We start from the raw sequence: 26,520 nt of genomic DNA on the forward strand, positions 1-26,520 counted from the left end.
AATCATACATTAGACCTTGTTTGTTAAAACATATTCATACATTTGCTCATGTACATTTCTCTCCAGGATCTTTGATGTTACACATACGTTAGATACAAGCCTATAATTCCCAGGGTCAGACTTTATCTCCTTATACAGAGGTATAACTTTAGCTTGTTTCATGTCCCTGGGAAAGGTGCCTTGTTATAGATAGGGATAAAGTGACATATAGTAAACAGTAGCAGCAGTGTATGTGATGAGTCAAAAGATACAGTATGCAGATATTCAGGGTAGCTACGGGTTAACTATTTAACAAACTATTAGAAAAGCTATTCAGCAGAGCATTACAGCTAGTCCTGGACATTCCTTATCCATAGAATAGCATTTTGACAGTCACAGTGTCACGGCTGTTGAAGGAAGAGGACCAAGGTGCAGGGTGGTGGGCGTACATGTTCTTTTATTAATACATATGACGCCGAACAAAAACAATAAACACTACAAAAACAAACTGAAGCTAAAGGCTATGTGCCCTAAACAAAGTCAACTTCCCACAAAGACAGGTGGGAAAAGGGCTACCTAAGTATGGTTCTCAATCAGAGACAACGATAGACAGCTGCCTCTGATTGAGAACCACACCCGGCCAAACACAAGGAAATAGAAAACATAGAAATAAAGAAACTAGAATGCCCACCATAGTCACACCCTGGCCTAACCAAAATAGAGAATAAAAGCCTCTCTATGGCCAGGGCGTGACACACAGTATGGAGTCAGGCACCTTGTAGCTCAGCATTTATTATGAAGTCAGACTTTGGTACCACTCTGCAGTGGCTTCCATCCATATCCATGGTCCCTTTATCCCCCTCTGCTTTCTCTCTGCTTATATGGTGCACATGTAGGACCCTGTGACTTCAAACAGTCTGGGGAATCCACCGCATGTTGAAGTCATTCCCCTCAATCGGCACTGGAAGTCTTTGTGCGCGTGTGTGTAAGTGCGTATGTACTGCAGGGGACTGTTTCTGCCCATCTCTCTTGGCCAGGCTGTATATTTGAGATTGAGCCTGGGCTTGTCCGGCATTGCTGGTTGGGACTTTGAGGCACACCATGTGCTCTCATGATCTGCCCTGAATCAGCCCCTATTAAAAAACACACAGAGACCCTTTCAAGTGCTGGCTAGCCGCAGCCACCAGACCTCCAGCCTAGAGCCCCTAGTCCTCATCCGCAACACAGGCCAGCCAGAGGAGAGGAACATCAAAGGCCCCCATCATCCTGTCATTTAGCCATGTGGAGGTCACCGGGGTCAGACCACTGCCTCTCTACACAGTGATGTTCTGTCTGTCTGGTAATGTGGCGGAGAATGTGGAGAATTTGATTTGAATGTGTTTTTTGAGGGAAGAAAAGATCTTGAGGGAATGAAATAGTGAAATAAAGTTGTTTTGATAAAGCAGGATTTCAAAAATATTTTTGATAACATTTATAATATGGTATCAGTGTAAATATTGGGTAAATAATGCCTTTGCTCTCCTATTCATCTAGTGAATCAAAGTAAGGATCAGGAGTTATTCCTTACGACATGATCTGAACAGTAAATAATTCATGACCCTGGTCATACTGTAGACACACCGGTATGTTTGTGAAGAGGATGACTGAATCCCAGTGTATTTCAGCTCAGCCATATTTGTTTCCCAACTCATGTTAAGTCAATAAACTCTGAGTCAGTTACACCATGTTAGTTACTTCCAATACCATACTAATCTAGCATGACCATTCAGTCATAAAGACCTTGACCTGACTACAATGTCCCAGTCCCACACCCCTATCCCTGACCACGGCGATTAAGGACAGTGTCCTAAGCGGTGGGCTACAGCAATCTGCCATAGACCTGACCACTCACTCAGCCGGTCAATCAGTCAGACAGTCAGTCAGCTAGCTAGGCCTGATTTATAGCCAGCTTTTTTCCTGCTTCCAACTCAGTCTGCCAGATGGTGTGGCCGCTACCGATGGCAGAGCACAGGCCTGCCTACACCAAAGCCATGGCTTTGCCTTCCTGCAACAGTTCAACTGTGAAAACCGCAATGGGAAATCCCTGCTCCATAATGGTATTCGTCTCCTGAAATGTCACAGTGGTTTCATCGCGCCATCTTTTTCTACTCTGACTTGTAGGCCTATTTCCAGCCGGGTCAACGGAGGGAGCTCTATCCTAGACAATCTCCCTAAAGGGTCAACTCTCACTGGATGTATTTTTTTAATAGGCCAGGGGAGAATCTAGAACAAGAGGTAACGCCATTGTAGGGATTCATATGGGAATCAGGGGTGAGGAGTAGCATATTGATGTAGGCTGTGGGGTAAAAGTCTCTGGTTTGCATTGAGAGAAATCATTATTTGGCACATAAATTGAGGCACAACCGTATCACAAGTCCCATAGAGGCACTGAGGCAGAGGCAGTCAGTCAACACTCTGCTTCAGTGGATGCACTTGTGAACCTCCCCAGCGCCATATGTACCCAATCAGCACCACATCATGTGGTGTACCACGTACTGTAGTGGAAAGGGACTGGGGTATGATCCAAAACCCACCCGTCCCCTCTTGTGTCGCTGGCCCTAAACCAATCTCCCCATTCTTCTTCTCCCTCTGTTTGTGTGTGTGTGTATGCGTGTGCATGTGCAGGATGGAAGAGACAGTGAGGACGCTGCTGCAGAACCAGGGGGTGCTGGAGCAGACAGCCGTGGACACTGTGGACATCATGAAGGCCTACAAGGTAACACCGAACTGTTCAGCACTTCTCCAACATGGGCTCTCCTTCCTGCTCTTTATAAAGCCAAACCGTAGAGCCTTGTGTAGGAGAAATAATTTGTTTGGTAACACATAGACCATGCATTAGGATAAGTTGTTGTTATTCACCATCAATTAGGAGTGGCCTTACTATTATGTAATTATGCAAATAGATTGTGGCTTCCATCAATGTCGTCATTGAAAATAAGAATTTGTTCTTAACTGACTTGCCTAGTTAAATAAAGGTAAAATAAATACAAATGTAATTGTCTGAATCTTTACCGTTCCCCCATATGTACAGTTGAAGTCAGACGTTTACATACACTTAGGTTGGAGTCAGTAAAACTTGTTTTTCAACCACTCAACAAATTTCTTTCTATAGTTTGGCATGTCGGTTAGGACATCTACTTGCATGCATGACACAAGTCATTTTTCCTAACATTGTTTACCGACAGCTTATTTCACTTTCACAATAATTCACTGTCTCACAATTCCAGTGGGTCAGAAGTTTACATACACTAATTTGACTGTGCCTTTAAACAGCTTGGAAAATTCCAGAAAATGATGTCATGGCTTTAGAAGCTTCTGATAGGCTAATTTACATCATTTGAGTCAATTGGAGGTGTACCTCTGGATGTATTTCAAGGCCTACCTCCAAACTCAGTGCCTCTTTGCTTGACATCATGGGAAAATCAAAAGAAATCAGCCAAGACCTCAGAAAAATACATTGTAGACCTCCACAAGTCTGGTTCATCATTGGGAACATTTTCCAAACACCTGAAGGTACCACACTAATCTATACAAACATAAGTACGCAAGTATAAACACCATGGGACCACGCGGCCGTCATACCACTCAGGAAGAAGACGCGTTCTGTCTCCTAGAGATGAATGTACTTTGCTGCGAAAAGTGCAAATCAACCCCAGATCAACAGCAAAGGACCTTGTAAAGATTCTGGAGGAAACAGGTGCAAAAGTATCTATATCCACAGTAAAACTAGTCCAATATCAACATAACCTGAAAGGCCGCTCAGCAAGGAAGAAGCCACTGCTCCAAAACTGACATAAAAAAGCCAAACTACAGTTTGCAAATGCACATGGGGACAAAGATCGTACTTTTTGGAGAAATGTCATCTGGTCTGATGAAACAAAAATAGAACTGTTTGGCCATACTGACCATCATTATGTTTGGAGGAAAAAGGGGGAGGCTTGCAAGCCAAAGAACATCATCCCAACCAAGAAGCATGGAGGTGGCAGCATCATGTTGTGGTGGTGCTTTGCTGAAGGAGGGACTGGTGCACTTCACAAAATAGATGGTATCATGAGGGAGTAAAATGATGTGGATACATTGAAGCAACATCTCAAGACATCAGTCAGGAAGTTAAAGCTTGGTCCAGATGCGTCTTCCAAATGGACAATGACCCCAAGCATACTTCCAAATGTGTGGTAAAATAGCTTAAGGACAATACAGTCAAAGTATTGGAGTGGCCATCACAAAGCCTTGACCTCAATCCTATAGAAAATGTGTGGAGAGAACTGAAAAAGCGTGTGCGAGCAAGGAGGCCTACAAACCTGACTCAGTTACACCAGCTCTGTCAGGAGTAATGGGCCAAAATTCACCCAACTTATTGTGGGAAGCTTGTGGAAGGCTACCGAAATGTTTAACCCAAGTTAAACAATTTAAAGGCAATACTACCATATACTAATTGAGTGTATGTAAACTTCTGACCCACTGGGAATGTGATGAAAGAAATAAAAGCTGAAATAAATTATTCTCTCTACTATTATTCTGACATTTCACATTCTTAAAATAAAGTGGTGATTCTAACTGACCTAAAATAGGGAATTCTTACTAGGATTTAATGTCAGGAATTGTGAAAAACTAATGTATTTGGCCAAGGTGTATGTAAACTTCCGACTTCAACTGTGTGTTAAATATATATTACCGTTCAAAAGTTTGGGTTTACTTAGAAAGGTCCTTGTTGTTGAAAGAAACACACATTTTCTGTCCATTAAAATAACATAAAATTGATCAGAAATACACTGTAGACATTGTTAATGTTGTAATTGACTATTGTAGCTGGAAATGGCAGATTTATTTTATGGAAGATCTACGTAGGCGTACAGAGGCCCATTATCAGCAACCATTACTTCTGTGTTCCAATGGCACGTTGTGTTAGCTAATCCAAGTTTATCATTTTAAAAGACTAATTGATCATTAGAAAACCTTTTTGCAATTATGTTAGCACAGCTGAAAACTGTGCCAACTCAACTGGCCTTCTTTAGACTAGTTGAGTATCTGGAGCATGAGCATTTGTGGGTCCGATTACAGGCTCAATTACAGGTTTCTTCTGAAACTCATCAGTCTATTCTTGTTCTGACAAATTAAGGCTATTTCATACGAGAAATTGCCAAGAAACAGAAGATCTTGTACAATGCTGTGTACTACTCCCTCTACAGAACAGCGCAAACCAGAATAGAAAGAGGAGTGGGAGGCCCTGGTGCGCAAGAGGACAAGTACAGTACATTAGTTTGAGAAACAGTGAAGAGGCATCTCCGGGATGCTGGCCTTCTAGGCAGAGTTGCAAAGAAAAAGCTACGGCATATTCTTGTGTGGATTTTTGTTTGTGATGTTCCTTAGATACTCAAGGTATTTCACAGAGATATTGACACAGAAGGTCCTTTAATTATCCATGTGAAATTACGCCTCTTTAATTATGCCTAAGTGACCTTTCAAACAGCATCGTAGGAAGAAAAGTGGAACTGTGTGAGCTAGAAGCAGTTCGGTCGTGTTACTGTTAGGGGAGGTTGAGAAAGGTCATACCATTACAGTTCATGGAGGTCATGTCTTGTACTAGTATGATTCATGCCACATTTGAAATGTAATTTAGCTTCAACTTTTTCATTTCCAAGTGCGTTAACAATAAGTAAGCGAATTCACCTAAGTGCATTGTACGTATCTCTCAAATGCAAAACGTTCTTTGGACTTCTGGATTCCCAGTGATGACTACGCTACGTCGCTATAAAAGATAAAGCCATCCATTAGTATGGTGGGCATGCTATGCCTTTAGAAACCGATCATAAATGGTCAAGTGTAAAAAAAAAAACAGGCAGGAAGTGTAAAAAATGTGCATCATAATGGGAAATGGAGGTATGGCGGTATACATTTCATTAAGCCTCATACATGCATTAGCTAGATTTATTGTGGGTGAACGTAGGGAGTATAACTCTGGCTGAATCACCTATTCCTTATACAGAGCACCATTTTTGACCAGGGCCCATAGAGTATGTAGCACTAGGCATAACAGGAATAGGGTGTCTTTTGCGATGCAGTCTCTCTCTCTCTCAGCGGTGGACCATATTTCCACATAGTCAGATACCCTGTGATTATTCAAATGATGGGTATTATACAGAATAATAGCAGCCCCAGAATGAATCAACCTGAGTGGATTAATTAAACATGGAATTAGAATCTGTCAACTTGTGCCAGTGTGGGGGATCGATTTCGCTCGAGCTTGTTTGAATGGATGCAGCAAACATAGGCATGTGGAGAGAGACATATGTTAGGTTACCGAGATGACAGTACCTACTGTGACCAGATGCTCAGCAAGCAATCAGACATAACAGGGCTGTGGTAATAAGAACAAGCTCTCAATTAATGGTGCCATTACTGGGGGAGAGATTTGGGTCATATTCATTATGCACCAAACGAAAGAATACTCACTCAAACAGGCAGCAACGGCCTGAACTTGTACAATAAGAAATGCTTTTTAAAATGTTTATTTACTACAGAGTGTCCAAATGAATACGACCCTGGTTTCAAAGTGCCTGCAAAACAAACTGATCAAACAAAGTCACGATTGGGAACCACCGGCATGTTTTAGCCACGATTGGAATAGTCCTTTAAGAGTTCAAAGCAAAACATAATGCTGGTTGCCAAGGACAGCATTTCCAATTCGTGTTCAGGAGGGAGGGAACGACTTGATGTGGAATGCATTTGGATATGACGGCGCTAGCAAGGACTCAGCCTCATCTATCAATGTCTCCAGCCATGGCTCTCTGCGTCCGCCGCGCTACCGTGAAAGCCAATCGTCAGACTTGACAATCAACTGTCAAGGAGGGAAGAGAAGGATGGAATGAAAAATGTAACAAAGGTGCACAGGTGTACATCAGGCGATAACAACAAAAGGCTCTGGTGAGATTTTAAGGTGACAAAATGTGGGGGGGGGGGAGTCCATTTACTTGCATTGCAAAGCTCATTGGCTGGCTATAGGCCTGTGGTGAGGTTTACACGACATCTAACTCCCAGCTCAATTGTAGTTTCATCCCTCTCCTGGTCCTTGATCAGATTTGGAATAGGATGGAGATAAGAGCGTTTGTGAAATGGATGTTGCAAATGAAAGGGCGGTGACCTCCTCGATCAGACTAAAGCCATGCATGTTGAGTATTTAAAGGTGTCTCAATCTCTCCTATTGAAATGTACCTACATCTAGGATTCATGGCAACTATATCACCCCAGGAGCAGTGTGTGTGCTTTCTTTAATAAAGAACATTCAATGCATAAAGATAAATGCCACCAGGTTTAGTCCAGTGAGGATTAAGCCTTCCATATTATCGGCATATCACTTTGTTTTGGATGCAAGGAAATCCATCATAAATCCCCACTGGTAAGGTTTTTGTATTAAATTGTAAGGAAAATGGTGTTTGTTGTAAATACAGTATATTAGATTTAACAACAGGCTATGCTATGGTTTTCATATGTCTCAACATCACATACAAAACAACGTGGTGTACTGATTTAAGACCAAAGTAGCATGATATCATTTATTTGAATAGTAACATCAGAGGGAAAGAAAATCCCTCCTTGACTTCTAGGGTAGTGTAAAAATACTTAGAATAATTGACAGGCAACACTTGTCATATCCTCCTTTAGCAGTACTCTATATCCTGTGTTGAATGTACAGTACCTAATTAGCTAGTCAATGTCAGGATGCTGTCTCGTCTGTGACTGTCTTGGTGAGCCATGCCCAGTGGGCCTGGGGATATCATGGACCCCATCATTTTATTGTGTTCGCTTTTAATTTCCGCCTCTGTGCATTAGTGTCACTGCTGGAGACTGAGGCAGGGTGTGAAGGGGGGGGAGAACGAGGGGGTGTGGGGTCCTCTATCGGCAGACAAGATGGAGAGGTCTCAAGGTCACTGCCACTCTTTGGAAATACAAGTGAAATGCGATTAGGGATTAGGGGATGTTTTGGGTGTTGAATTGTTATTTTTCCACTCTTTCCCTCTCTCTCTCCTCTCTGTTTCTTTTTCTCTCCTTCTTCCTCTCTCTCATTCTTCTCCCGCCTTTGTCTTTCTTTCTTTCTTTCTTTTTTTCTTTCTTTCTTTCTTTCTCACTCTCTCTGCATTTCTCTCTATTTCTCTTTTGCTCTCTCTCTCTCTCTCTCTCTCTCTCTCTCTCTCTCTCTCTCTCTCTCTCTCTCTCTCTCTCTCTCTCTCTCTCTCTCTCTCTCTCTCTCTCTCTCTCTCTCTCTCTCTTCTCTCTCTCACTGTCTGTCTCTCCTCTCGTCTGTCTATCAGGATAAGCTCTCGGAGGAGGTGCAGAAGACACGTGACAGCCTGGAGCAGGACAGCAGCGGTAGCGGCCCACAGCTGTCTTCTGGAGACCCTTTGCTGGCAGACATCAGCCGAGCGGAAGAGTTTCAGGACCAAACAAAGCTCCTTCTGGAGCGTCTGCGCACCCTAGAGGTACAGTTCGAAACAAGGCTCCGCCTCTCTTCTCTTCTCCTCCCTCGTCCGCTTCTCCCTCTGAGACCAGGCTCTCCTTCTTATGTTTGCAGTCTGGAGCATAATGGCCTTATCAAAGTATTGTGCGCTCTGCTGTTTGAAGAGCAAAGCGCTCCACGGAGGGCTCAGGTTTCAGGACTTGGGGCCTTTACAACTGTCTTTGTTCACTTCCATAGCGCTGTTCCACTGTGTGTTCTGTTCTTAGCATTAGCAACATTTGAGTCAGAAATCCATTTTGCGTAATCCTTCTGATTCTGATTGTTTCCGACCATACAGTATACCCACGAAACTGACACACCAGGCTTTCAGATCTCCTCAGCAATTGAAGGGGCTTAGTCTATTAAGACTTAATCGAATTACGCTCAGAGACCCACCTACTCATTTACGAAGTGGCCCTTCGCTGATGCCGTGAGGGTCTGTGGCTAATGTTCAAATACTTTGAGCATATGATAGAGTCCCTACCGGAGTGCCCGATGGGAAAGGTTTGGTTTTGCGCTTTTGGGACTACTCCATTGGTCCCATTGCAGCGAAACGAGCTCAACCAAGCTCAATCAAGTGTAGAGAAAGTATTAAAAAAAGGAATAATACTACTTGAACCCAGGTCTTCTCCTAAGCCACTATGGACAGCTCAGACATGAGAAAACGCTGCCAGAGATAATAAAGTACCCAAGAAACCGGCACATTCTACAGACATTATTAACGGTGACACTAACTCCACGCAGACAGAAATTGCAGTTAAGGCTAATTACAACAAAATGCAGTGTAATTGCTTGTTGCTTTATGGCTCCTCTATCACTGTATAAGTTATCTTCCCTGCAGTCGAAGAAAAATAATGGCTGGCCTGTCTCGTGATTTGTCAGAGGAAGCGACCCGTATTACCCCAAAAAGCTACATTTAGAATGTATCTGCCTTTTCCTTCCGTCCCGCTGCATCCGTGATGGATGCTCCTCCAGAAGAGAACCGGCTAAAACAACAGTGAGGCAATACATCACTGGCCTTTTGTTATGTGTAAACGGTGATGACACTAAGTAAGGGCGCCCATTTCTATTCCCCCCCACCCGCCCAGCCCAACTGATATCGTTCATTACCACGGTGGGCATGCCATGCCTTTATAAATGGTGCTTACTTGGATTGAATCCTTTTGAGGAAAATTTTGGAGGGAAAAAAACGTGGATTCTTTCCACAGATGCTTGAATGATCAGTTAACGCTGCTACTCTAATTTATATATATTTTTATTTTTGGACTGATTAGACATTCGGTCGAAGGACAAAATGAGTTGGGATTAATCTTGAGCGGACATAGGATGGAATACAAGTTACCGCTGTAAATTATATACCTGTACCTAACTCATCCATTCCAAATTATATACCTGTACCTAACTCATCCATTCCAAATTATATACCTGTACCTAACTCATCCATTCCAAATTATATACCTGTACCTAACTCATCCATTCCAAATTATATACCTGTACCTAACTCATCCATTCCAAATTATATACCTGTACCTAACTCATCCATTCCAAATTATATACCTGTACCTAACTCATCCATTCCAAATTATATACCTGTACCTAACTCATCCATTCCAAATTATATACCTGTACCTAACTCATCCATTCCAAATTATATACCTGTACCTAACTCATCCATTCCAAATTATATACCTGTACCTAACTCATCCATTCCAGCTCAACTCTCAATGCTTCTAGCTTTCCACACAAGTAAGTTTTGTAGAGACTCCATGGGAAGACAGAGCAGGCAAGTGACTGGGTCTTGGGTGACTGTCTGCAGTTTGAGCAAATGTGCATGCCCATTGCCCAGCGTTGTGCCCATGCAGCTTGGTTGGCACAGTTGGCAGCCGGGTACCAGGGAAAGGAGGCCTGGTGTACAGGCGTCACAGAAGGACAGCTGGCACTCTGGTCTCAGTGCAGGGCTGGCTCTAACTCCTGCTCAATTACGGGCCGAGTGAGAGCTGACTGTGGTGCAGCCAGCTCTTGCCCTGTCCATACAATCCCTCCTCCCTTCTCCGCCCTCCTCACCCCAATTCAAACCTACTGTGAGCCAGAAGCAAAAACTCCTGCTGTCTATAACTCTGTTCTCTAGCTAGTTACCTTCCATTGAAGTTTACAAGAAAAATACATCCATGATACATCCACTTCTCTAATCATGGGAACTCTAATCGTGGATGATCATGCATGTATTCTATTCTATACAAAGCCATTTATAATGGCATGCATAATTGATATGTTTCAAAATCTATGGCAATAGCAGTTGTATGCTTTAATTACAGCAGCTGTAGGAGCAATACATTGACAGGATGTGCTAATATGAATACATGTTAATTACGTGATTTAGTTGCTCTTTTCATCCCCAATCAATCAATCATCCCTAATGTTTTTTCTGACATGGGACATTTATTTAGTTTAGCATTTTGTTGATTACGCATCGCATCGCAGCCGAGCACTGCATTCATTCACAGTAATATTGACTATGCACTGTGGCTGTACAAAATATTGTTTTTCAACTAGTCTACTCTTTCTTTTCCCCTCCCAGGCTCAAATAATATTTGTATTGTCAGATTGTCTGCAATGTCAGACATTCTGCGTGACGTTCTGCAATGCGAGATGGCCAAAGAGCACGACCACGAAAGTATCTCAACTGCTTTTAATGCAAGCAGAAAAGGTTCAGCAGTCGTCGTTGGGTGCATTTGTAATGTGTGTTTGCCAGGTACTGAGAGGGTCAGTTTGACGGAAGTAGACGTATTTTCCCACATCACTTCCCAAATCAACGATATTGTCAATACAGCACGTCACCTCCTCTTTCTCTCCGACCGCTTGTCCCACAGAGAAATGATGATTCGACCAGTTACTACCAACACAAAGAAGACGATAAGAACATCAGAAAACATGCTTATATGCAACCTTTGGGTAATTGTTCACTGTCACTAGGAGCTTTTACTTTACTAATATTAATACGTGATAATTCAAGTGAATTCTTTGGGGGTAAAGGGCTTTTCATGTACGTCTCAAAGTTGCTCATTTGTTATAGCTCCGTGTCATTTCGATTAAGGCAGGGGAATATGTTAGGTGCAATTATTTATCCTGGGTGTTAATCGAAGGCTGGCTATTTGTACTAAAGGGCACGTGGCGAGTGAGGTGAGCTAGCCGGAGCGAATGTTGACAGCTTCTAATATGGCCTGCCCGGACCATTTGACAAACTAGAAACAGAGGAGATGAATAGCCCCTCTCCCTTAAAAGGTGAAGCAATACCCCCCTCCCCCTCCCCCCCACCCTAAAACAAGGACATATTCACATTAGCCCCTTCTAGCCCATTCTACCTAACTTCTTCATTGTACCTTTTAAAGTTCAGGATCATAACTTCAATCCCCTTGACCTTTCACTGTGATATACTTCTGCAGGTTTTTATTAGTTGGCCCCAGTCTTATGGTTGACACCTGACCTTTTCCACCTCCGGCGAATCCTCTCTTGTTGTTATCTTGTTCTCTGGCAGTGTAGTCTTGCACTACAAAACACATATGATTTGTTTCATCAATAGTTTTTCATATGAAAACAGATTGGAGAGACTACAAATGCCTTTGCCATTCTTTTCATTGGCCACATGTTCAGTATCATTTCACATCTACACTGAACAAAAATATAAATTCAACATGTAAAGTGTTGGTCCCATGTTCCATGAGCTGAAATAAAAGATTCCAGATATTTTCTATACGCACAAAAAGCTTATATCTCTAAAATGTACAAATTAGTTTACATAGTGAGCATTTCTCCTTCGCCAAGATAATCCATCCACCTGACAGCTGTGGCACGTCAAGAAGCTGATTAAACAGCATTATAATTGCACACGTGCACCTTGTGCTTGGGACAATAAAAGGCCACTCTAAAATGTGCAGTTTTGTCACACAACACAATGCCATAGAAGTCTCAAGATTTGAGGGAGCGTGCAATTGGCATGCTGACTGCAGGAATGTCCACCAGAGCTGTCCAACCGGCCTTACATCTGCAGACCACATGTATGGCGTTGTGTGGGTGAGCAGTTTGCTGATGTCAATGTTGTGAACAGAGTGCCCCATGGTGACGTTGGGGTTATGGTGTGGTCAGGCATAAGCTACGGACAACGAGCACAATTGCATTTGATCGATGGCACTTTGAATGCACAGAGCAACCGTGACGAGATCCTGAGGCCCATTGTCGTGCCATTCATCCGCCGCCTTCACCTCCTGTTTCAGCATGATAATGCATGGCCCCATGTTGCAAGGATCTGTACAACTGAACATGTCCCAGTTCTTCCATGGCCTGCATACTCAACAGACATGTCACCCGTTGAGCATGTTTGGGCATGTTTGGGATGCTCTGGATCAACGTGTACGACAGCGTGTTCCAGTTACCGCCAATATCTAGCAACTTCGCACAGCCATTGAAGAGGAGTGGAACAACATTCAACGGGCCATAATCAACAGCCTGATCAACTCTATGCGAAGGAGCTTTATCGCTCGTCAAGAGGAAAATGGTGGTCACAGCAGATACAGTACCGACTGCTGATCCACGCCCCTACTTTAAAAAAAAAGGTATCTGTGACCAACAGATGCATATCTGTATTCCCAGTCACGTGAAATCCATAGATTAGTGCCTAATGAATGTTTTTCAATAAACTGATTGCCTTATGTGGACTGCAAAATTGTTGCATTTTGCGTTTACATGTTTGTTCAGTGTATGTCAATCAGGGTAGATAATTATATGTTGGTTGTTCTATAACCACCTGTGATTGTTGTAAATTGACTAGCAGGCACCGCCTGGTATTTCTTTATATTCTACTTTACTCTTCCTTCATTACTGTTTGGTAAATGACTCATAACCAAATCTGATGAACACAAACTTGCTTTTAACGACAAGCTCTCAGTGGATTTCAGTTATCACTAAGTGTGTTTTATTTTGCTGTACAGGAGGAAAACTCTGCATTGGCCATGGAGAATGAGAGCCAGAGGGAGCAGTATGAGCACTGTCTGGATGAGGTGAGTAGTCCACGCCTCGCTGTATTCACTCAGCCCTCAACCTCAGTGAGGCAAATCTATTTTTTCACCACACTAATGATAGCCTACATCTCAGCAACGAGTGTTATTTCTTCCCTGTTCTGTCCTATTCCGTGACTTATTATGAGTTGTATAATTTCCTTTAGCGACTTTCTTTAAGATCTTACTGATCAAACACGTTACAAATGCTGCACTATTTTTCTCAATTGACAATTTCCATGCTCTCAAATTCCATCAATGCAATTCCAAAGTAATTCCTCTCCAGAAGGAAATGTGATTATGGAGGAAGAGGTACTTGGCGTTCCGAAGGCGAACTGCGTTGTGGGAGAAGCTGGGTAAATGGTGGCCTGGGGGAGCAGGATGACAGCAATTAATGAGCTTGTTGGCTTGGACCGCACGCTGAGTCTCCCTGAGGGAAGGCTGGAGGCCCGCGGGTGCCAGAAGGGACAGACTGGTCTAATACACTGTGGTGCCAGCTACTGGGGCTCATATGACCTGAGATCTGGGCTCTGGTGCCAGAGGGGGTGGGGGTGGGGAGGGGGGAAACGTAGATTGATGGTGGGACAGAGAAAGCGAGAGAATGAAAGAAAGAAAAGGAGAAAGAAAGAAAAGGAGAAAGAAAGAGGGAGGAAGAGAGAGAGAGAGAGATAAAAGGAGAGTTAACAATACTTTAGCTGTGTTTTTAACAGTCCAACAATGGCATGCAATTGCATTGCAATGCTCCAAGCATATTGTATGAAACTCCACACCGTGCTGCAGCCTTGGAGGCTAATGCCTGGGGTGAGCCCAGACCAAATGCCTTTTCCACTTCCGTGACCTCAGAAAGCCAGGGCTGTGCTGCTCTGTTGTCTGGTGTTGTGTTGCCCTCTGTAGTCACTCAAGACGGGAGCTAGTTCACTAATGAGCATGTTGTGATGCGGGAAATCTCCACAGCTCTAACAACTCTGCCGATGGGCTCAGGGCATTTGGAAACTGTAGAGAACGCTGGGCTTGTTTAGTAGTGATACATTTTTTGAAATTAAAAGATTGTGGATTATTATCTCTACATAAGCAGAGTGGTGGCTGTTTGGTATGCTGTTTGGTATGCTGTTTGGTATGCTGTTTGGTATGCTGTTTGGTATGCTATTTGGTATGCTGTTTGGTATGCTGTTTGGTATGCTATTTGGTATGCTGTTTGGTATGCTGTTTGGTATGCTGTTTGGTATGCTATTTGGTATGCTGTTTGGTATGCTGTTTGGTATGCTGTTTGGTATGCTGTTTGGTATGCTATTTGGTATGCTGTTTGGTATGCTGTTTGGTATGCTGTTTGGTATGCTATTTGGTATGCTGTTTGGTATGCTATTTGCTGTTTGGTATGCTATTTGGTATGCTATTTGGTATGCTGTTTGGTATGCTGTTTGGTATGCTGTTTGGTTTATTTGGTATGCTGTTTGGTATGCTATTTGGTATGCTGTTTGGTATGCTGTTTGGTATGCTGTTTGGTATGCTGTTTGGTATGCTGTTTGGTATGCTGTTTGGTATGCTGTTTGGTATGCTGTTTGGTTTTGGTATGCTATTTGGTATGCTATTTGGTATGCTATTTGGTATGCTGTTTGGTATGCTGTTTGGTATGCTGTTTGGTATGCTATTTGGTATGCTGTTTGGTATGCTATTTGGTATGCTGTTTGGTATGCTGTTTGGTATGCTGTTTGGTATGCTGTTTGGTATGCTATTTGGTATGCTGTTTGGTATCCTGTTTGGTATGCTGTTTGGTATGCTATTTGGTATGCTATTTGGTATGCTGTTTGGTATGCTGTTTGGTATGCTGTTTGGTATGCTGTTTGGTATGCTGTTTGGTATGCTATTTGGTATGCTGTTTGGTATGCTATTTGGTATGCTATTTGGTATGCTGTTTGGTATGCTGTTTGGTATGCTGTTTGGTATGCTATTTGGTATGCTGTTTGGTATGCTATTTGGTATGCTGTTTGGTATGCTATTTGTGCTGGCCACTCACGTTCGTTTTTTAAAATATATTTTTTAAATAAATATATATATTTTTTCCCACTTAGTAAATGGGCAAATCTCATGCTATTGAAAGGCTGGTATAAGGAGTTATGCCACATTTGGCAATGCATTAGATGTAAGGGACTGTTATGCCACACTTCATGTAGTATGACTTGAACTATGAATGCTCTATAAAACCTTTGTGAGTTGTTTTATTTATCAGTTGTTGTCATTTAGATTCTAACTTGAAGATCATTAAATATTATTTGAGTTAGTGCCCTTCAGTTTTACAGGAGCAGCTCTGTATCCCTCCCCACAGGGCTCAATCACTTCGTCATATTTACTCCATCTGCCCTTATTCAATAGAGGGAGAGAGGACCCCTCTGCGGAAAAAAAGCCAGTGCGTGCTAACAGTGAATTAACAAGCAATCAATGGGCTGTAATCAGAGTCAGAGTCGATGGGGCTTTGCGGTCTAAACTCGGAAGAGTGGTAGGGGTGTGAGGCGCTCTGCGGCCAAAGCCCAGGCACAACAGTACTTTAGCCCTCCACTTCTTCTCTCCGACTGCCCGCTGTGTTGCAAATGACACCCTATTTCCTATATAGTGTGCTCCTTTTGACCAGGGCCCATAGGGTCAAGTAGTGCAGTATATAAGGGATAGGGTGCCATTCAGGACACAACCCCCTACTCTCCAAGCCACTATATCAGCCCTGACACTGCTGTCAATACAGGATCAACAGAAGACAATTAAACATCATGAAGACATGCAGCGTGTCTGGCTCCAATCTGTTCTGCTTCGCCAGGCCGCTACTGGCCTTCTCTGCCACCCTGCGTCAGATTTATGATGATTGGTCCCCTTAGGAATCAACACACTCCTCCAAGGAAAGGCATACGGGGGGACAATGCTGTAATGTATTGGGACGTCGTGTTCACTAAAGCCTGTAATCATTTTGATAGGCGGTCGGTGGAACTTGTGTATTAAATGTCGTTGGAGGAATAGGGGAAGTGAGAGAGTGCAGTGTCGGCATGCACAGGACAGGGGCAGTTTAGAGTTGAGGTCATGGGTCAACTGGAGACATTTTCTTGTTTTCTTTCACACTCATTCTCCTCACCCATAACAGCCACCATATTATGGTCAGTCACTAAACAGCTTGCATAAAAGTTTGGATAATTATTGTTTCTTTTTTTCACTCTGTTTTAGGTTGCCAATCAAGTTGTGCAGGCACTACTCACCCAAAAGGTAGGAGTCTGGTTTCCATAGCAACTGTGTTATCAAAATGTCTCAGAATTATACTATTATTAGATCCAATGATGTTGTTATACATGTATGCAATACAGTAGCTCAAAACTTAATCTTACCATTCACTTTTTTTTTTTTACACCTCATTATCTCGTGTTATCTAATCATCTTTTATGGTGTCCATATTAGGACAGTCACACATCACTGTAATAACTCTCTCTCTGTTGTTCTTCCCCATGCAGGATCTAAGGGAGGAGTGTCTGAAGTTGCGGACCAGAGTGTTTGACCTGGAGCAACAAAACCGGACCATGAGTGTCCTCTTCCAGCAGCGAGTCCGACCCGCATCAGACATGCTCCTGCAGGTAGGGACCTGTCCACTCATCTAGTCCCAGAACTACTGTAGAACCTCATTGTCCCAGAACCACAATATAACATCATTGTCCCAGAACCACAATAGAACTTCATTACCCCAGAACCACTATATCACCTCATTGTCCCAGAACCACAATAGAACCTCACAGAGCAACTATTGACCATTACTCAGGGGTGCCTGACTGATGGAGTTAAAATAGCATTTCACTGCTATTAGTTTCTTGTATTCAATATTGTTGAAGACAACAATGTGGGTGTAAGGACAACTGTTCCAGCATATTTTCTCACTTCAAACTTCTGAAGAGCAGCGATATTAGATCATCCATCTTTTTGTGATGGCGATGTGATCCTGAGTCCAGGGTCTGTGATATCATCATTGCTAAAAAACTATGTGCTCATGAACCATCCAGCCTCCGCGGAGCTACGGGGCTCAGATAAGATCATTTGAGAAAGTACCGAGACTCGCGTCATCCATCCTGGGTTCTCTCGGGGGACGGTGAACCTCTCAACCAAATTACCTCTAGCGCACCAGACCCTGTGGCACGTAACACAGACATAGATGCTAGAGAGAGGGGAGTGTGTGTGTGTGTGTGTGTGTGTGTGTGTGTGTGTGTGTGTGTGTGTGTGTGTGTGTGTGTGTGTGTGTGTGTGTGTGTGTGTGTGTGTGTGTGTGTGTGTGTGTGTGTGTGTGTGTGTGTGTGTGTGTGTGTGTGTGTGTGTGTGTGTGTGTGTGTGTGTGTGTGTGTGTGGTAGGAATGCACACTTACTGTAACTCAGAAATCATTTACTCCAGTCACTGCAGAGAGAGACAGAGAGAGAAATATTGACAACCATGTCTGCTATAAAATGGCGGCATGGATTTTCCTTAATCTGATTTGCAGCTATGGCCGTCCAGCTCTCGTTACCTTACCTCCTCTCAGAGTGGTGGGTGGAGGCTCTCAGACTGCCACAGGGTAAAGCAGGGAGATGTGAGGTGTGAGAGGGAGGTACAGAGGGCCTACAAAACGAATAATGAGACGCCTACTGGTCTTAATGAGAACATGTGGCTCAGAAAGGATGGACGAGAGGAGCTCAGGGGAGAGCTGAGTGCAGAAAATATGCAAGTCAACACATCCAGGTACAGAAACAAAGAAAGTTATAGTTGAAGAATAACTTCTTCTTTTTTAAAATTTTATTGTTGATAAAATCAGCCTCCAGCACACTGGTATTGTTGAATAGTCCACAAACCATTTTAATGGATCTCGTTTAAGCAATGTTTCGATCAATAGACCATCACGGCTTGTTCAGGTGTTGACAAAATTCGAAAGGATTATAAATGAAAATTGCAAAGCGAGCTGACCACAATCCTTTATCTACCTCATGTTCAGGGGAGAGTATGCCCTCTGTCAGTCGCCCTCTGCTAGCAACTGATATGGACATATGGATAATTGAAAGTCACAGTTCACATTGTCCAGTGAAGGGTCCAATCGTCTCAACAGATTGAGCGAAGCTGTGGATGCACTATTTTTGTCCCAACTAAACCAGGGCAGGGTTAAAGTGAAATGTGTAATTGTTTATTATCTATTTGTAACTATTTCACAATATTTCGATTTAATAAACCAATATGTATGTTCTGGTTATATCCTACAAGAGTAAATGTTTGCATATTCAGTCTGTTCAGTAGAGCATTTGTGTTCAGTATACAACGTGATCAACAAGACATTGACGAGAGCAATATACCGTACATCTATTTGCTTGTGTAGCAGGAACCTCTGTCCCTGCCCCAAATGGCATCCTATTCCCTATATAGTGCACTGCTTTTTACCCGAACGGTCAAAAGAAGTGCACTATGTAGAAAATAGGGTACCATTTGGGACATATACCCTGGCTTTTCACAAGGGAGTATGTCGGGAATGAGGATTTGTAGCAAGACATTGTTTTTCAGCGGTGAGAAAGTGAGATTTTATTGTGAAGGAGGCGGAGAGATTTTAAAGATTTATGTCCAACTTTATGTCCAACCGGTGTCTGCCAGCGCATTTTAAACAACAAGAAAAGAATTGACACTTGTGTAAGCGATAGCTAAGTCATACGTTATAGGATGCTCTTTTGTATTTTTACATGGTTTCCTCAAACGGTCAGTCATTTTATGGAAAAGCTCATGATTCTTTCATGGTTGTGGTTTTGTCGATATGTTTCAGGTTGTAAACCTTGTTTCTATTGCTGGGATTAGTTTCTCTATAAAGGTGGCTGTGACAACGATGACTAGTAAATATAAGTGCTGAAAGAGTATATGATGAATTGATTGATTTATTGATTGAGTCATGTAAAACATGGGTTTGAAATCAGTTCCCCTGCTAGTTATTGTGGATCATTTCTCTTGAAGTAGCCTAATATTTTGCCCTCTAAAATGGCTGCAGGTAACCTGTTTTTATTCATATTTATTTAGATTTTTTTATTTCACCTTTTATTTCACTAGGCAAGTTAGTGGTTTGCATGAATTACCTTTATACCATAACCTACCATCAAATAGTAATTAGCGACAGTAGAGTTTGACATATTAGTATTTCCTTTCAGTCAGAGGGTGGCAGGTGTTTGGCCATTTTTTATCACCCGCTTTGGCATTTCATTTCTACTGTTCTGGGAGTCGGTAATTAAATGTGTTGTTGGCCCCCGGGGCCATCTTGAATTTCCCTGATAACGAATCACTGCTCTCCATTGAGATTGTGATTAGGAATACTGGGAATATGCTTGACCTGCTGTCGCCTCATGTAATATGGCATTTCACACGCTGCAAAGCTCTGTTTGCTGCATTTCGGCCAGGTGCTTAGTAAGGTGTGTAAGTAGCGAATAATAATTCCCTCCTTCCACTTATACAGCCTTATCAAAAGTGACAGGCGAGTGGTAATTGTGTTGTCAATTATCCGTAAAAGTAGGTCCTGGTTGCCGTGGAAACTTCCCAGGCCCCTCCGGCAGGACCTAGTCGCTACACAGTACCATTCAGTCATTTTTGCCTTCTGAATTTTGATTGGCTTTTGCACTATGGTTCCCCTCAAAGTGTTGTCTTTGCTGGAGGTTTGTTAACTGGACTGCCTGCACAGTATTCCTATTCTGGTTCATTTCTCAGTGGAGTACGAGAGCCATGTTTTGTCTTAGCTTAGCCAATTCCCTGCTATACGTTACCTGTATCCTCTGACTAAGGGAAGACCAAGCCGTGAGTGCAGAATTAAATGTAGTTAAGGAAATATGTTGTAACAGAGAAGGTGAGCTCCCTCAGTGCGCCTCCGTCCTTGGCTAGATCACACTTCCACCCGGTCAGGAACAGTGAGTTTAGCCCTAAGAGACACAGAGATGGGGGAGCTGTCCGCCCCCATGTCATCGCCCCCCTCCCCACCCTTCCCCATCTTTTGTGAGACCTTGTGACACTATTGACTGAATCATTGATGACTGTGCTGAGGAGGTGTAATCCTGCACCCCTACGATAACATCAGCCCCCCTTACTTCTCCTGACACTCAGCCACTCCCATCCCCCTGTGTGGACAGCCTATACCCTGGAGATGAGCGATATGGCTTCCGAGAGGACTACATTTCTATTACCGGCTTTATGGTGAGAGAGACGCCATCTGGCATGTTAAGTCCACTGTAAAGGACAACCTGGACTGAGTCAGCTACAGGGGAAGAATTCTCATCCACATGTCAACTTTAGGTCATAATGGCAAGTTAAGCGGTATTCAAGAAAATACTTGGTTTAGTACAAGCTGTAGTAGGTATATTTTGCCTCCGTTAATTCACAGTTATGTACATGACATGAATATGATATTCAAATTCAACTACAAAAAAAGCAGAACGTGTTTTAAAACCTTTTTTTCATTTAATTACTGTCACTTACCTTTAATTCTCAATATGAAGTCTTTGCCTAAATGTGTAAGCAATAAACAAGAATATATTTGATATAAACATTTGATTATGTCTAATAAACTAATTTAAAACTATTAAGCATCAAATGTGCATGAACTGTGTAAAATAATGATTCAATCAAATTGATTAGAGGCTCAACATGCCGTTTATGTGCTGTACTTCATTCCCATTGAATCCAGTTGAAACAGCTCTATCATTATTTCTACATTTCAAAAGTTAACTCACAACGGAGAACAAGAGAGCACACTGCGTCTAAATCATTTTCCGCATCCCCATCGATCACAACCACCCTGGACCAAATTGACTTGGGCCAAGTTATAAAATTACGGAGCATTCCACCGAGATGACCTCAAGGTTCATCATTTCCAGAAAATAGTCAAACGAGCCTATCTGCTGTGAAAGAGTTTTGATGCCATGTCCTTCCAGGTCCCTGCTGGCACACAATATGCTGTACAGTACTAGAGAACAAGACGAGATGTAACTAGAGCATTACATGGTCACCATTTATGAGAATAAAATATATACTGTCAAAATGGAGTATATTCATTTAAACAATGTTTTCTCCAGTTGCTGCAGATATACAGCACTGCACGATGGGTCGAGCAAATTTCAACTCAATTGAAATTTCACACACAAACACAGTTTTTATTCTTCAAACCTCATGGGGACATAAAATGTATTTCCATTCAGAATCCTATTTAACCCTTAACCCTTAAACCTAATTGTAACCCTGACTCTAAACCTAAGCTTAAAATGACCTTTGTCCTCATTGGGACGTGGGTAATGTACCCACGAGGGAGAACTTTCCTCGTTTTACTATCCTTGTGGGAACTTAATGGGATTTTAGATCCCCGCAAGGTTAGAAGAACCAACCCACACAAACACAAGCACATGAAAATACAAAACCAATTACTTTTACAAAAACCCATTGGAAATCAATATGATTTAATCCATTGGAATGTCGCCATTATAGCCCTTCATCGTTTAGATGGTCTGCAGGATAGAGTCCCCTTAAACTCAGTCTAAATGGGGCTGAGATTACGGAAAGAAAAGCAAGAGGGAGGATTAATTTGGCACTCTCGGGAGATAAAGGAATCATCTAAATGTGATTTAATTCAGATCTCCAGTTTACATCCATGTTCCCTTTAAACTAGTTCCAATTTGCTCTAATTTGCACAGATAAATGCATCTACAATTAACTTGGAACTATTTCTATCCATTCTCTGTGTTTCGCAGAGGGTGGCTCACACAGAAGCAAGGCTTTGCAGCTTTCGGAACTTGATCGATATGAATGCGATGCGTTGAGACTCGATGTCAAGTCAACCAAAACGAATGTGCTCGTATGTCCTTGGAAGTGTTTCTTTCGCCTAAGGGACAGCATATGTTGAAGATACATGTATTAGCTGGCGTTCTACTACTGAAGCCTCACTTCACATTGCATGACGTGTATTACACTAGTGCAGCAGTCACCACAAATGTTATATAACAGATTGAGCCTTATAAGGAAGTAGACCTGTAGATACCTGGTCTATACTGCCCTACCAAGCAAAAAGGCAGTAACAGCTCATTTGGTCGAAAATGAGTTAATGGCATTTTTGTTACATTAAATACATGAGGACAAGTATTCTGCCTTTGTTGGGTTTTGGAGAAAATGGGGGTGATGTTAGCAGTAACTGTATAAAGTTACTGTGAAACCAAGGTAGATAAAAGCAATTTTTCTCAGTTCCAAGCTATGAGCAGTTACTGCCTTTTTTTGCTTGGTAGGGCAGTATAGGTATCTTTCCAGTGGTTTTGGTTAGTTGCTTTCAGTGAGATTGTGACTATTGATCCTCTGACAGTAGTCCATGGATGTTTTGAACACAATGCTCAAGTGGCCATTGTCAATGCCCAGGGCTGGGTTTATGAAACAAAGGACTCGGATTGTTATCCCTCTCATCATGAAGACATTTTGTCTTGGAGATTAAAAAGAAAACTGGTTACAAGGGGCTGTCACCCCAAGTAAAATGAATATGGCTTCCAGGAATATGGTTTCCACCATAGATATAAATACAATGCAATAGTGTATCTATCTCTATGGCTTTCACACCGTGTTTGCAGGAAGGCTTGTTAGCTCAAAGCTTCCGGGACCCCAGGGCTCGGCCGGTGTGTTGATCACTAGCACTGAGACTGATTTTATTGCAAGCTTTTCGACTTATTGTCTGTCTCTCTGTTTCTTTGTTAGATCAGTAGTGAGCCGGTGTCTTCATTCCAAAGGCTATTTTCGGAAGGTCACCTCCTTACTGTAGCTCTGTCCCTGATACTCAGTGTAACGGTAGACAGCACATACAAACTCTAGAATGTCAAAATCTCGCATCGGAACCTCACGCTTAAACAGGTGGTAACATGGATGTTTGTATGAAATAATGGATATTGTGATACTATGGTTTGGCCTTGGGCAAGGAGTTTGAGATCAGGGCTTCCTGAATGACACAGCTGTGTCGCAGGGAGTTTACGAGGTGTGAAACTATTGTTTAATAAACATGTGTCCTCTGTGATTTAGTAGAGGAGTAGCTTTATACTCAAGGAGCCTTCTGGGTAGTCTGAAATGTAGAACAGAGATGATGTGAGGTACTATGGTTGTACTAAGAAATAGAGTAAACACATATTAGGTTAGGCTTGTCATATTGTATACTCTCTCCCTGTCTTTTTTATTCAGATATACTTTATTTATGTTAAAGACTATAGATGGATTTAAGCTAATATACTGTACACTAAAAGTTCCACGCCGGCAGCGTGAAAGTCTTCTGGCGGTCATGTTCATCTAGAGTGGGCGTACACAGCACGGGAAGGGAAGTTAGTGCAGTGTACATGAATCTGGCAATTGTATTCCATTATCGAGATGGAGAAATTAAAATAGATATGAGCGCAGCAGAAAATATCCTCCCTCGACGAGTATTAAAGTTGCCTTTGGAGGGGAATGTGGCATAAATGGAGTGTTTTTGTTGCAGCACGTTTGCCGTTAAGTAGATCCGAGCACAGGGAACCGGGCAGTAATTAGGTTGGAGGATTAATATGTGAAAATGTAGTTGGTTTTGTATCCTTCCCCAGTGAATGGAAACCAAAGAAAATAATGGATCACAAAATAGTGTTTGAATATGAATACAAAAATCGAAGGAATCCCTCGCTCCCCAATGCAATTATTTCCCATTCACATGAATTATTCTTAACAGATGACATTAATGGCATTGATTCCAATACAATTGAAGAGTGCCCTGCATAGATCTCAGTGGGGGGAGAAAGAGGTTTACTTTCAAGCCCTGGGAAAGTGCGGCTGAACCAAAGCCTTTTTGAGACCTGCTCAAATGTGATTTTTGTGGGGAGGGTTTTCGTTGTGAGATTTGAATGAAAATTATTAATATTTGATGGCAGACTTTCTATTGTATATTCACTAATCTACTACTGGAAATATTTGATTGATACAGAACACCAATGAGAAATGCAAAATTTCAGGGACTGCGGTTGAAAATTAGCCGGCTGGCTAAAACCGGCACTTTTACTGAAACGTTGATTCTGCCTTACTATTTACTGATCAACTGTTCTGCCTTACTATTATTCGACCATGCTGGTCATTTATGAACATTTGAACATCTTGGCCATGTTCTGTTATAATCTCCACCCGGCACAGCCAGAAGAGGACTGGCCACCCCACATATGCTCTCTAATTCTCTCTTTCTTTCTCTCTCTCGGAGGACCTGAGCCCTAGGACCGTGCCCCAGGACTACCTGACATGATGACTCCTTGCTGTCCCCAGTCCACCTGACTGTGCTGCTGCTCCAGTTTCAACTGTTCTGCCTTATTATTATTCGACCATGCTGGTCATTTATGAACATTTGAACATCTTGGCCATGTTCTGTTATGGGAGTTTTTCCTAGCCACCGTGCTTCTACACCTGCATTGCTTGCTGTTTGGGGTTTTAGGCTGGGTTTCTGTACAGCACTTTGAGATATCAGCTGATGTACGAAGGGCTATATAAATACATTTGATTTGATTTGATTAATGTGCACTGTCCCTGTAAAAAATCAAATAAAAAATAAAATAAAAAAATAGCATGCAATATAATATAGTTATTTGATTGTCACATTATTCTGTTCAGTTGAATGTGTTAAATGCCTTCTCTATGTAGTTGATATATTTCTTTATGTAGTAGAGACATTCAGTAAGACCTTGTGCTTTCTTGTCCTTTCAGAAACTCCACTCTCGGATCATGGATTTGTCTGCCTCTGATCTCCTCCTGGAGCCGGAGAGGAGCAAAAGCTTCCTGCTATCCAGGAACACTGACTCTCCACCTCACGTACGATTGATGGAAAACAAACCAATGGCATGTTCTTTTCCCGCGAGCCTCACCCATATGTATTGTCCAGGCATCAGAACTGACGTACAGCCCAGAGAAATCATTAGGGAGGATTAAAATACCAGATCTAACTATTATGGGGGTTTGATCCGCTGTTCTCGGCAAGCCGAGTTGGCAGTATCACATTCGTAAAGGTATAAATCCTTGTCATATTACCAGACGACCATCGATTGAGGCTCGTCTTCAGTAAAAATGAGTCTGCGGGATAGTGTAGTAGATTAGTCATGTTATACATTATGTATTAAGGTCTTAAAATGAATTCACTCTGGTCTTGTGTCCTTTTACTCCGTTAGGACCCAACCTGATAAACCTTCATATATAGCATAGAAATGTGGCAAAAAATTAAGTGAAAAATTGATAGTGTAATAATGTTGAAATCTGATAATGTTTTTATGTGTTTGCGACAAGATAATGAGTTTGGGGAAAGAAGCCGCGGAAATGTGATATACAGATTTCCTGGGCCAATTAGTTTGCTTCCTATTATCTCTCTGACTGAACAGTTGATTAGAATTCTGAATCGACATTTGTTTGGACAGAATTGTGGAATAGGACTGATGCAGAAAACATCTGTTGGGGAGATTGCTTCTGAAAGTATGATGGATCATTTGCATCTCACTGGCTAATTATAGAGTTTGAAGCAGTAGCTATCGTAACACTTTACAAGAAAAACCCCCCAGAAAGGCTCACACATAAAATATCAGCCACTGGTAGTCTAACTTAAAACAGTCAACAGGTATGCAAAATATACTTTGTTTTTGCATTAATGTACAAAGAAAAAAGTGATTTGTGTTTGGATAGCCTTGTAAAATGCACCAGTGATTCAATATTGCATAGTCATATATTCCCAGCCATATTCTTACCTTTTGACATAATTACCATCTCATATGAACCTGTGAAGCTCTGTGACACTCGCCAACCCGCTCACCCCCGTTCACCCCTGCCACCTGTCCTCCAGCTGTTCCCTTATCTCCCTGGGTAATTAGCTTTCACTGGAGCCCATCAGCCTGCCACCCCAAGCTCATAACCCAAACCATGCTCCTCCCCTGGCATCAGCCATG

At 42.3% G+C, this 26,520-nt stretch overlaps 1 protein-coding gene across 1 annotated transcript in view; it reads left to right on the top strand.

Annotated features, from left to right (window-relative positions):
- LOC124008030 (nck-associated protein 5-like) overlaps positions 1 to 26,520 on the top strand; it is a 132,663-nt gene that overhangs the window by 56,842 nt on the left and 49,301 nt on the right. Inside the window, exons 4-9 of the mRNA XM_046318939.1 lie at positions 2,644 to 2,734; positions 8,328 to 8,495; positions 13,498 to 13,566; positions 16,768 to 16,806; positions 17,049 to 17,168; positions 25,298 to 25,402. Of these exons, the coding sequence (XP_046174895.1) occupies positions 2,644 to 2,734; positions 8,328 to 8,495; positions 13,498 to 13,566; positions 16,768 to 16,806; positions 17,049 to 17,168; positions 25,298 to 25,402 (592 nt within the window). The remainder of the gene's footprint in view (positions 1 to 2,643; positions 2,735 to 8,327; positions 8,496 to 13,497; positions 13,567 to 16,767; positions 16,807 to 17,048; positions 17,169 to 25,297; positions 25,403 to 26,520) is intronic.

This window comes from Oncorhynchus gorbuscha, linkage group LG21 (genome assembly GCF_021184085.1).
Source record: "Oncorhynchus gorbuscha isolate QuinsamMale2020 ecotype Even-year linkage group LG21, OgorEven_v1.0, whole genome shotgun sequence".
Classification (NCBI taxonomy): Eukaryota; Metazoa; Chordata; class Actinopteri; order Salmoniformes; family Salmonidae; genus Oncorhynchus; species Oncorhynchus gorbuscha.